The 12639-nt window shown below is 47.8% G+C and overlaps 2 protein-coding genes across 3 annotated transcripts in view; both read left to right on the forward strand.

Annotated features, from left to right (window-relative positions):
* Lrch (Leucine-rich-repeats and calponin homology domain protein) overlaps window positions 1-6914 on the forward strand; it is a 33493-nt gene extending 26579 nt beyond the window's left edge. Inside the window, exon 13 of one of the 2 annotated variants that reach the window (XM_076321754.1) lies at window positions 6621-6914. In XM_076321754.1, the coding sequence (XP_076177869.1) occupies window positions 6621-6773 (153 nt within the window). In that variant the 3' untranslated portion in view covers window positions 6774-6914. Of the gene's footprint in view, window positions 1-860; window positions 1911-6620 lie in introns of those variants that run through there. The other variant, XM_076321753.1, reaches the window with a different exon arrangement.
* A 4056-nt stretch (window positions 6915-10970) lies between these two features.
* The window catches only part of LOC143152459 (homeobox protein aristaless), an 86597-nt gene continuing 84928 nt past the window's right edge, over window positions 10971-12639 (forward strand). Inside the window, exon 1 of the mRNA XM_076322601.1 lies at window positions 10971-12446. Coding sequence (XP_076178716.1) covers window positions 12296-12446 — 151 coding nt within the window. The 5' untranslated portion in view covers window positions 10971-12295. The remainder of the gene's footprint in view (window positions 12447-12639) is intronic.

Consider the following 12639-nt stretch of genomic DNA (forward strand, 5'->3'; position numbering starts at 1 on the left):
TTTCTGTTCTCCAACGACGATTCGCACACGATCTTCGTCGAATAGAGCACGAGTCTCGAAGTCACGGACCGTGACGAAAACGAGAAAAAAAATAAAAACTAAAATAAAGTAATGAGAAACACACACACGGTGCGATCGGCGAACGTCTCAACTAACGCCTCGACGGTCGTCGGTACGTTTGTCCATGACATTTCCAGCAACTACTAGTCAGTCCCCGATTTCGATTCAGTCGCGAGGTTGTACGATGTCCGTCCCTTACCTATCACCGAGCATCGAATCGCGTGAGCGCGAATTCGAGGAAAGAGAGGAGCAGAGAAGCTTTAGTTGCATGCGCCTAGACTCGTAATTTGCTTTTGTGTCGTCCATCCCTCCCGCGAGTGTCGTCACGCACCTCTTCGTCGATCCAATCGAATCATCCTCGCGCGTTCAACCGCTCTTCTCGATCGATCCTACCGATTTTTGCATACCCAGATCCTGCAACGAACGACGAGCTCCTCGCGTTCGCTCGGCCCCTTCGAGTCCTGGGTACACCGTGGTCGGTTGTTCGTGAAAGTGAAAACGAAAAGTCTCGATCGACCGACTACCGGTAGAATCGATCGTATGCCTCGACCTGGCAAACGACTCGAACCCTGGATCGTCGTTTCATCGTTCCCACGCGCGAGCGAAACTTTCCATTCGTTGATCCCCGAGGGAAGTTCGAAGCTTCGAAGAGGGAACGGTGACACGAACCGAAAGAAAGAAACTTGAATGAATTGCCAGGGCTTTGTAACAAGCGAAAAAAAAAAACTAAGAAAAAGACACAATCGACCAGCGACGATGGTAGAGACTGGGACTGAGTAGTATCGTTGTTGGTGTTGCAGGAGGTGTTAATGGACGCGGACGCAATCATGGACGTGGGTTACATGGACGCGTACGGGCTGGAGGCTCTGGCGCGTCTCGTCTCCGCTCTTCTCCTTCTCCGCGACGAAGGAGAGAACGATACCGAAGAGCCGGCCGCAGGTTCATCCCGTACGATTCAGGATCGCGTTCTGTCCGCGATGCTTCTCGCCACATTCCTATCCACCCTCGTTCTGCTCTGTCTGTTCCCGATCCCCGACTAAATAAGAGCGACGATAGACGAGAACGCCAGAGCGCGTAAGCGACGGAACGAACGACCCTCGCAAGAGAAAACGCACGATCGAAGATGGAGTAAATACGCCTAAACCTACCACGACGTATCGAGACGCCACTAGACGCAACAACCGCGACTCGATCGTTCGTTATCGAGTTCGATCGAGTCTCTTATTTATTTATTTCTCTTTTCTTTTCTTTTTATACTCTCTCTCTCTCTCTATTTATCGCGCGACACACGCTCTTCTCGTCTCGTTCGCCATTTTAGAGCACCCCTAGAGCGGCACGATGTGTGTGTGTGTGTTTTTTTCTTCTTTTCTTCTTTTTGTCTATTCCGTAAGAATTTCTTTCCCTTAATTTCTCGTTCGCTTGCGACGAGCTGAGAACCGAGTGTCGCGCGGTGTCGAGGCCGACACGATCGTCGAGACAACTCGATCATCGTTCGCGTCTCGAGCTCTTTCGCTGATCGAAAGTGTCTCGTGCTGCTAGCTTGACGCTATTTTTGCAACGTCAGTGGGAAACCTGGCTTCCCTTGGTTTGCGTTCTTTCGTTCAACGAATCGCTACCGAATCGAGGCGCTTTGAAACTTCAGTGTACCCGTTAGCACTCCCACAGTGATCGACCCGCGAGGAACTCCGTGCGATTCGTACGAGACTCGAGACTTTTCTCGAGAAATATTTAACTATTCTCCTGGCCCGATATTCGCCTACGGATGGAAACTATCCTCGAACAGTGGAAATACCTGAATGGTACAATTTTCAAAGTGAAAGAAAACTTTTCCATCCTGCTGAGATCTCTTCTGTCTCTCTGTCTCTTCTGTAACTCGGATAGTTTTCGTCCTTTGAACGTCAGCTGTTTCTGCGATGCTTCTCTCGTCTCGAGTTTCGTCCATTTCCGGTATTAAGAATCGCAGGTGTTCCCCTCGTCGGTCGATCCGAGGCTCTAGCTTTAAAATGGTTGCTCGTTTCTTCGCCTCCGTCGTTTGTATTGCCGCGCGCGCAGGCCCGAGGGAGGCGCACGAGGGCCGGCGATCAAGTATTCGATAATTGTTAAGTGTATCAACGGGCAGCTTGATCGTGCATTTAGTCCGCCTAGTTGTAGGTAAACGCTAATCGTAGTCACGTTAGGTTAATTAAGTTTCTTCGGTAACGGCTTTTTGGTATCGGCCTTCGAGGAGCGACTCGAGCGGCGAGGAGTGTTCCGCTCGGGTCCTCGCGGCTCGTTCGCGCGGGTGACGCGAGGAGCTCGCGACGAACGGGCACGTGAAATCAAAGAGCGCAATCAAAGCTACCGAAAACGTTGCTCGCATATCAAACTCTCTCGATCGTCTCTGCGAAATGTACCTTGAGCGACGAATCGTTTGTTCGGCTCGTCGAGGAAAATAGTATTTTGCTACGTGAGAAGAATGGAAGAAATAAGCGACGACGAAAGTCGAGAGCTGGTAATCCGACATCGACGTCGGCCCGGTGTCTTTTCGCCACAATTTTCTCTCCCTACCGCACACACCCCCTTTTCAATCTCGATAATAATTTTTCGTTGTCGATGAGTATCTCTTCTCGCTTTCTCTCTCTCTCTTACTCTCGATCCGGTTATACCGATTGGAAGGAAAACCGTGGAAAAAAAAAAGAAAGGAAAAGTTAAGAAAGGACAAATCGAATTCTCTCAGACTGGCACACACCGTCGTCGCGAACCGCCCCAACGCGATGGCGGGCAGGCTTCGAACCGAGAAAGAGGAAAAAAGAAGTCATAACAAACACGTTCGCGTGTATACCACGGAACGGGTAGTATTTTTTTAACGTTCGACCAATGAAATCGCCTACGGCTCTTTCAGGATTGATGGGTCTGTGATAGGTAGCCTTCGTGTACTACAGGATTCGCAAACAAGGTGCTAGAAATCTCTTTCGGTTTCAAAGATTTCCTATTTTGGTACGTAGGTCTATAACGCACACATTCGAAACATTCATCGAACGAATCTCGACTTCCGCATCACCGTCTTCTTATTTTCTTTTACCTTTTACGGTTCTTTTCATTTTCTTTTTTCCTTCTTTTCTTTATCTTTCCTTCTTCGTCGCGTTAAGAGTCCACGCGGGAGCAGTGTCCCCTACCCTACCTCGGGTCGGTTCTCCGATTTTCTTCTTTCCATCCCAACGTGCAAGAGGGAGCGTTTCCCTCTTTTTTTCTTTCTTTCTTTTTTTTCTTTTCGATGTTTTCGTTGGGCGGGGGACCGCGCGATCGACACCGCTTTTACACACAACGTGCACACAAATCTTCACCGACCGAGTGGTTCCCATCTCGGTCGTAGAACCTAAGATATTCGACATATTTTCGTATGAACGCGATTCAAATCGGGAGAAACGAAACGTGGCGGGCGTACGACAAACGAACGTGTAGCGTTTAGAATATATATACATATATATACGCGCGTATAACTTATTATACAAAATATGTATTCGTAACGGTAAGAGGTGTATTGTCTACGGTTAAGAATTTCACGAGAAACGGGTCCCCGAGAAACGCAAGAGAACCTTCACTTCCGACATTTTTTACCCCCCGCCGCATTTTATATACCGGGTGGTCCTCGCGAAACAGCGTCTCTTCGAGTCTCGCGAGATCTCCCTCTTCCGTACGGAGAATCGCTCGATGACAGACGGTTCTATTTACACTCTTCGTCGCTACGGTACGCGTGATTCTTCTTAAGAAACGTTACGCTGGTTGCCACGAACGTTCACACGATCGTACGTCATCGAGCGATGCACTCGCGGTGCACTCGCGGTGCACTCGCGGTGCATTCGCTAATTCCAGCGACGACCACTCAGCGCTTTTCGCGTTAGTTGAGTGCCAAACGCGTCGGTTAGCACGCGTCGCGACCCCGTTTCTCCGTGAAGAAGAGGTATTGTACCTCGATACGACGATCGCTTCACTCCGTGAAGAAGTATTCACATCGAACGAAACGATACGGGTGAAACCGTGGAGTATCGTCGTGTACAACCCCCGAATCGATCGAGAACGCACAAAGGAATTTTTCACGAACGGCTTCTAATTTTAACGGTCTACCACTGGGTAGCAGTTGCGTAGAAACTTTCTCAGAGGCAACGTTGATTCTCCCCCTAACGACCCATTTCGATGCATTGTACACGTACTTGTACAACCGTGGTTGCCGCGAACCACGAGTTCAACGCGAACGTACTTATTTATGGGATCAACGAACGCGTTCCAGGTGATAACGCGCAAGCTGAGCTGTATCTTCCAGAAATTCCGCGTCGCTCTCCGGCCGAGATCAGTTCCATTTTGCTGTTACTTCGGCGACAGAAGAACACGTTTATCGATTTCTAGTCCTCGGTATTATTACTTCCGACAAGTATGTTTAATCCTCGGTTCTAGTCAACTGGTTTGTTTCGTCGTTTTTTTTTTCTTTTTTTCTTTTTTAATCGTCGTTCGTCGCTTAAGTCGCTCGACGCGCGCGTCGGTGATTCGATGCTTTGTTACTTAATATTCATCGATCGTTTTTCCCTTTTATTTTATTTTCTTTACTCTTCTTCTTATTCTTCGTTCCTTATGGCCGCTTCCGGTATTCTTCCGTATGGTCGACGACGCTCGTTCGTCGACCAATGTGTTTTTTGGAACGCTGACAGCCGATGGAAATTCGATCGTCGGATAATCGTCGATTCGTCCCGACGATCGACGATCGACGATCGCATCAGTATTATTTCGATCGCGATCGAACGGGGCTGCGTCAGCGTGAATCGAATTAATCGCGCAACCGTAAAAGACTGTGTTTTTCTGGTTTTTATTTTTCTTCTTCGATATTTACCAATTCCCGTTGGTCCGTTTTTATTAATAATTATCGCCTCCGGCGCTTGTTTTTGTTTCTTTCGTATCGATTAGTTTGTTTTATCGCTTCCGCAAGAGGCTGCGTCGTTTATTCTCACTCGCGAACAAGCACGCGGGTGGAAGAGGACGCGTGATACAAGGAGACCGAATACGAAATCATTCCGTTGCATTAGCTTGTATGATTGTATAATTTTTGTAAAGAACAGAGAGAAGGAGACAGAGCGTATATATGTATATATATATGTATACACACAAACATATATATATCTATATACAGATTATATTATATATATATATATATATATATATTATTATATTATATTATATTATATTATATCATACTGTATTGTATGAACACAGATATATCGTACGTTGAAGCTACTTTTCTCTTTGGTCGTTTTTCTATCTTGTTTTCTTTTTTCTCAAATTGTACGTAAGCTGACTACGAGCTTTTAGATTGATCGCTCTCGGAGAAAATCGGTGCTTCGTTTCTTTCGTCTACCTTGTTATTTTCTAAGCTTAAGCAGTTTTCTACGATTACCGAGAAGGCAACGGCCTCTAATATTTATTATAATTCACGTTCCTCCGATCGATCGCGTCCACCGCCCCGCGAGACGAATCGTTTCGATCCTCGGGAGCGATCCATGGATCCAAGGGATCGTCGGGGCGGGAAAAGACGATCGATGTTCATCTACCTTTCCACTTTTGTACGGTCGAATTTACATCGCTACTATCGTTCGTCGAACGAATTCGCAATTTTCAACGCGACAAGGACCGCCGTGTTCGATCGCGAGTTTCGTACGTTTTCCCCGCGCTTATTTGTATCGTGCAGAAAGAAAGAAAAAAAAAGAAAAAAAAAATTGACAACTTTGGAAACACGTATCGAGTCCTCGTCGCGTTCACGGGTGAATTCGTACGGCAAATTAAAGAAATTACGCTCGCGCTTGATTTAACCGCGACACACGCCCCCTCAGTATACGCTTCGCGTCGCGGAACGTTCGTCGTTCGATCGGCGAGAGGATCCGACGCGAGTCGCGTTTCTTTGCGTTCCTGTGTTCAGTTGCTCCGATCGAACCTGGAGGAACGAATCGTTCACGGTCTTGCATTCGAGAAACGTACTCTGTTGTAACACCGATTGTACGACTAACGCATAACGATTGTAACGCTTTTTCCACTGATAATAAAATATTCTTTTGGTAAAATTGCCCCGTAGACGATCCAAATCGCGTTTGTCCCCTACTCGTTTTACTCGTTTGCTCGAATCAACGGGAACGTGTCCATTAATTGTAATAATTCTATCACGGTTTATAGAGGATGCTCCAGACCAAACATGGGCAAACATTTGCACGAACAACGATCATTCGACCAAATTCTAAAATTTCCGGGTACAATCTAATACAAGAAGTATTTACTTGGAACCGAGGACGATTCCAATTTTTATTTGTTCGATTCTAATTTTCATCCAAAGATGAACCCAAAGGTATCTTTGTTCGATAAAATATGTTGCCCGTTCGTTTGGAACTTTTCGTAACGTCTCACTTTCGTAAAACCCCAAACGACACAATACCTTGGGGAATGCCACGCGATTCAACGTGGACGATGCTGTGCACAATAGCGCGAGAGAAGCGAGCCGGATCGATGGTGAACCATCTCGATAAGGATGTGCTTGTCGTTTTCAGAACCTCGTGTGCTGCGCCAGCGACGTCCTGGAAGGAGGTCGGGGAGTAGTTCGAGTGGCAGTGACCGTTTCGGAACTGCTGAGGTTCCATCAGACGCGTTCACCGTTGCAGACGTCATCTACGTCGACTGTGTCGAACCACGTGCCTGCTTAGCGCCAGACGATATAATCGCCACGGAGAAACAAGCCGACCACACCGAGAAACAAACGGCCACGTTTCACCGTTCCCACGAGGAAAAGGTTCGGTGCTCGCGAACCATCCCGAATCGTTCCTCGGAACACGAGATCGCGTTCCCTCGCGATCGAGTCGATCGAACCACGCGAGGAACGGATCGTAACGAGAACACCTGACGCGCGACACGTCGGTCACGGGGACTTTTATACTCACCTTTATCATTACGAGGCGTCGGGTGTTCTCGAGCTGCAAGTATTCGACGCGAAAACGTTAGACTGCGACCAACCATGACACTCTCGAGTAGATATACGAAAAAAAGGAAAAAGAAAAAAAAAAGAAGAAACACAGACACACACTTTTGTATCGAAAGACGTATCTTTGTACGGAGGAAGAGTAGACCGAGACTAGGGTAAAAGAAACAACCGTAGCCATGATCGCGAAACGAGGCGCGAAACGGCTACGTCGCGCGAATCAAACAGCGATTTCGAGCGTACGAACGACCTCGGGGACACTTCCTTCGGATTTGGATCGAACGGATCGCGAACGGGTAGACCTCGTTACTCTCTCGAGAATCTTGGAAACGTTCGCGGTAGTTTTTCCATCGGGAAGACCGCATCTACGATGAAGATACCCCGTGCCGCGATTCTCGCAGAGAGAAGACCAAATTGAGTTCAATCGAGTAGCGAAACTAAGGTAGAAACGAACTATTCTTCGATGCAACTTTTTCGAGCAGAGTCCAACATCGATCCCGACCAAGTGTGTCGCCCGTGTCTTTCGACGTTCTGTATATCCGTGCTTTCTAATAGCTGGTTACTACGAGACATTTCTATATCGTAACGTGGAACAATATTCAATCAAAAGGAAAGAAAAGAAAGAAAAAAGAACAAAAAAAGAAAAAAGAAATCGATGACATCGAAATTCTCTCGTCGTTCGAGCAACCCCGCGATCAATCGATACCCCGCCTTCGAGTCGTCGAAGCGGGGAGAGATTTCCGGAGATCCCGTTTTCATTCGAGCAGTGTTCGATTCGTTCGTTTCACGATATTTTAGCAATCTTCGTTCCCCCGAAAATCCGAGAAAAAAGAAAAAGAAAAAAACCAACAGGTGTTCCGACCAGAGGAAGCTGGACTTTTGCCCGTGTTTGATTAGTCTCGAAACGACGTGTACGCGTGACCGACAGCAGGCAAGGTAGGTTCTCGCGCGACGCGTACGGTAAGTTAGTTAGGAATTTTTTCAATGTCACCGACGATCGAACCCGGAGGATCGATCGCGCGGATCGAGGCGCTGGTATCGATCGTCGACGGCGACCCCCGTTACACGGGTCGTCGATATATCGAAAATCATTCGTGCGTTTTACGTAAGATTTAAGGCCTAGGTGTTCACACGGTAAACGTATTTACCGGCGTTACGTTGCAATTTTATTTTTATTTACGCCCCCTCTCCCGATTCGTTGCGGACGGACAAGAAAATAAGAGAGAAAAAATGAAGAAAAAAAAAAAAGATACAAACAAACAACGCGTACTCAACGATACCGAGAGCACACCGTTCTTTTTCGTCGATGTATCCGAGATTCCGAGTACCGACCAACGTTTAGTAATAATTCCCCGAAACGACAACCCCGTTAGGTGCTAAGCGTAATATCGTTAGTTGTAATTTTCTTCTCTATTTTTTTTTTCCTTCTTTTTCTTTTTCTTTTTTTTTTTATCACTATTTTTAATTTTTACCTTACGAGTGATCGCGTTAGAGGAACACGAAGGATCTCACATGCGTCGCGATACCTCGACGAGGAGTCGAGCGTTTTTATGTTTTCGGTGTCTCGCTCGGAGCGTTCGATGAAACTTCTTATTACGCTTCAAGGATGATTCAAGGATGGTTCGTCGGCCGAGACACCGAACCGTAGATTAATTACACCGTGTATTCGTATTTATTGTGCCAAAGATATACGTTATAATTCTCTCCACTCTGTCTTTCTCGCGTCGAGAACGAACCGGTGACCAGCGATCGCGTTCGCGAAATCGTCTCGTAGGAAGAGCGCTCGAAGAATCGTCTCGAATCGGAGACTTTCTTTATTTTTATTTTTCTTTTTTTTTCAACGAAACGATGTCGCTGTTCGTTCTCGAATCATCGAAACAGTCTTTCGAACGCGGCCGCGTGAACTTTTCCACTCCGAACCTTTTCGACTCTTCGTCCCTTTACCTTTCTCGCTGTTTCACTTCTTCTTCGTTTCGTTCGGTCAGCACCGTTCGTAGGTATGCGCGAATTTATAGAGCGACGCGTCGCTACGGAATTGCATTATTATTCGCTCAAAAAAAGAAAAAAATACTAAAAAAACAGAAAAAAAAAATGAATCGCGTGTTTCGTTGGAATCGTGCGCGAATGAACGCGTTGCCGAAACCGAGCGGTCGCACGGTTTTCGGAGCGTCTCGATCGGTGCGATGTTCGCGAATCGATGTATCGTTACGAACGAAGATCGTTCGGCTTCGAGAGGATTCAACGTATACCCGCGTCGTTCACCGAGCCGATCGACTGGTTCCGAACTCTTGGTCGCTCGACCGATAATTATAAATACACCGCACGTAATATATTTAAAGAAGTAACGGATACAGTGTATAAAATAAATCGAGAAAATCTCCGTATGTCTAATCTGTGTTGCGTTTCGTGGAAACCCGATGCTCTTCCTTACCTCGACGATAAACGATCCGGTTAATTCTCGATGGAAATAATCGTTGGAAAACGGTAGGTAAACGCGAACGCAAAATGTACGGGTAAGAGAATTTTTAAAAAATCTACCTTACGACACGCGAGAACGCACGTTGTAAAATAAACTCGAGTAAGTTCGACGAGTATCTAACGTACAATATATTAATCGAGTTCCTCGCGCGTGACGTACGCGAGGAATTTAAATTCAATTTACGTGTATCTTGTCGAATAGTCGAGGAGTTCTTCTTTTAAAATGGAAACTGCTCGCGCCGGGAGTTGGGATATACTTGTAAAAGTTAAGTGGTAATAATTTCACTTTGGTAAACGTGTGCATTTCCTACGTGCATTAACCGAGTTCTTCGACCGTGACGTACGCGAGTAGTTTAAATTCAATTCGAATGCAACGCCTCGAAGACTCGGGGAGACTTTCTTCCGTTAAAATCACATCTATTTACATCGAGGCTCGTAACTAACGAGATAAGTATCGTTAAGAGTTTTGTATCGACCAGTTACTCGGATGCGCAGACTCGTAACTAACGAGGTAAGTATCGGTGAAAGTATACACATTCGGGCTTAATGATACTTTTGCGGGTAATCGATGGAAATAATTGGTCGTTGGTAAAAAAAAAAAATTATTACAAAAAATTCAATGCGATTTCTGCAATTTTCGGTCCTCGTACGCGAGTAATATCGTATCGCGGGGAAACGAAATTACGAAAAGGACGAGAACGTCGCTGTAAGTATCGAGACGACGACGACGATGATGATAAACTTTCGTGACTTTTATCTATAAACGTTCACGATACCATTCGACGACGTATTGCACGGTATCTTGTAATTTTCAAAAGTCGAAAACCGTCAATTACAATCTTCCCTAGTCGCGAAGACTGCAAAAACAAATACGACCGAAACTGACACCAAAAGATTGAAATTCGGTGTTCGAGTCAACATTTCGTTCATCATTTCCCGACGAAATGTTCAAAAACTCGATACGAAAAAACATCGTACCCTCTCTGTACAAGAATTCCCCTCCCAATGGTGCACGCGATCGAAAAGGAGCAAATAATTCTAAAAATCGGAATTTCAAATTACCTTGTTCGTCGAGCTCGTGAACGGTGACAAAAATTCCACCGGTTGGTCGTACACCACCGGGACGAGTTGAACGGCCCGTAGAGACGATTAAAACGAGCGTGGCGTTAAAGCGTTAATATCGGAGCGGAATTACGAGCCGGAGATCGAGGACGAGCTCTCGACAACCCCGTGGAAAGGCGAGTCCGGTGGTTCCCAGTGCTTGGTAGCTACGGTGTGTAATCGGTGGGAAACGACGTGGGTGGACCGTGGTAGGCGGAGTTGCAAGCACGAGAAAACTCCATTTTGTTCGAGGAAGGCGGTCTCGATGTTCCACCTTCCCCTCTACCAGGTGGGTACCACCTTGGGACACGATCGACCTTCTCGAGGTGGAGGGAACGCGAGCGCGAACATTGCCGAACAGGAGTTCGCGATACGCGTGTGCTCGCTGCTGGCCGGTTCTGCTTCTCGGTCCGTTCGGTCGCGTGGCTCTCGGTTGTAATCGCGCTCCGTTGCACGTTCGTCGTTGCTCGTCACCTGTCCAAGGTGTACCTCGAGCGAGATCCGACTCTCGTGGATCTATCCGCGAGGAGGTAGCAGCTGATCGTTCCAGTAGCCGTTGCGACGCGTTCGTAAGTGATACGGTGCGCGTACGAGACGGAGCCGTGCACACCGCACCTTTCCGGGCCGAGAGAGGGACTAACGTGGACCGATACTCGCGGCGAAGAATGATCAATGACCGTGCGGTTGTCCCGCTGCGTTCCCGGAACCAGAGCACCGTTCGGGTGCCACCGACCTACCAAGAACCGCCGCGACCGGTAAACACAACAAGAGAGGTCGACGGATGATCCGCGAGTCGGGCAACCATTCATTGATACTTACAGGTAAACGTGCAAACGCGAACCGTGGAACGTTCGTACACAAGGAGTAGTTTTTCTGTACGGTATACGCGATTCAGTTTGCGATGATACGCACCGACGACGATAATCACCGAGATAAGTCGTTCGCGGTACGCCGAGCGAGTCGAAGTGGCCAGGATCGAGGGATCCGTTCTACGAAGGATCGAAACGGAACGATTTGAGACGCGTATCTCGCGACGAACGAGCGGTCAACGATCGCTACGAAAACTTGGAGCTCGAGTTTCCGGTGCGGTGGACGATTCGAGCGACAATTTTGCAACGCGTCCAACGAGACGATAAGAGAACGATCGATAATCGAGCGAACGAGATCGTGCGCCGCGATTTCGGATCCTTGGAGCGTAACGCGGGACCGTCTCGCGATCGACGAGTTCTCGATCGCGTTTCGACGCACGTGAACGTGTCTCGGTAACGGAATCGTCGCGATCGTAACGAGTATTCGCCGCGAAAGATACATCGCGCGTGATCCCGCCGAGAGCAACCAGGACGAACACTAGAAAGAAGGAGGACGACAACTACGAAGACGTGGACGTTTTCTCGCGTCGATTAATCGACGAATCGCTGGATCGGCGACCGGAGAGGATCTTCTTGACGCGAGCGGCCACCGAGCCGCGATCAGAGACAGACAGAGAGAGAGAAAGAAAGAAGAAAAAGTAAACCGAACGAATCCGCTCGTACGATGCGGACGACGACGAGGACGTTGCGATTTCGGTGGGTAACGCGCGAGGACGCTTAGCCGAGAATCCTCCTCCTCTTCGTGTTCCAAGTTCGCGATTCGCGGCTCTGTCGAGTGCGAGAAGAATTGTGCGAGCCAACGATGGACCTGAGCACAACGCCCAGAAGAGCGACCGAGGGTGTCGGTGACCTTCAGAAGACTCGAGTCGCCAAGAGCGTCTTCAGCATCCGGAGCCTGGTGGACGTCGAGGAAGCGGATCTTCCAGCGACGGACGACACCGACAGGGCGCAGAGTGAGTTTATTTTTCACTTGTTTTTACTTTAAAGCGATCTTGGAACGCGAACACCGATCCGAGCGTGTCGTACCGCGAGGATCGAGAACGTTGTTCGGATTCGATTCGACTCGACTCGACTCGCGTACGGGAACGTTCGTCGTGTTCGCGAGACGAAGGTACAAAGTACGGACGATAGATTATACATACGAGG

The sequence above is a fragment of the Ptiloglossa arizonensis genome, chromosome 10 (assembly GCF_051014685.1).
Source record: "Ptiloglossa arizonensis isolate GNS036 chromosome 10, iyPtiAriz1_principal, whole genome shotgun sequence".
NCBI lineage: Eukaryota > Metazoa > Arthropoda > Insecta > Hymenoptera > Colletidae > Ptiloglossa > Ptiloglossa arizonensis.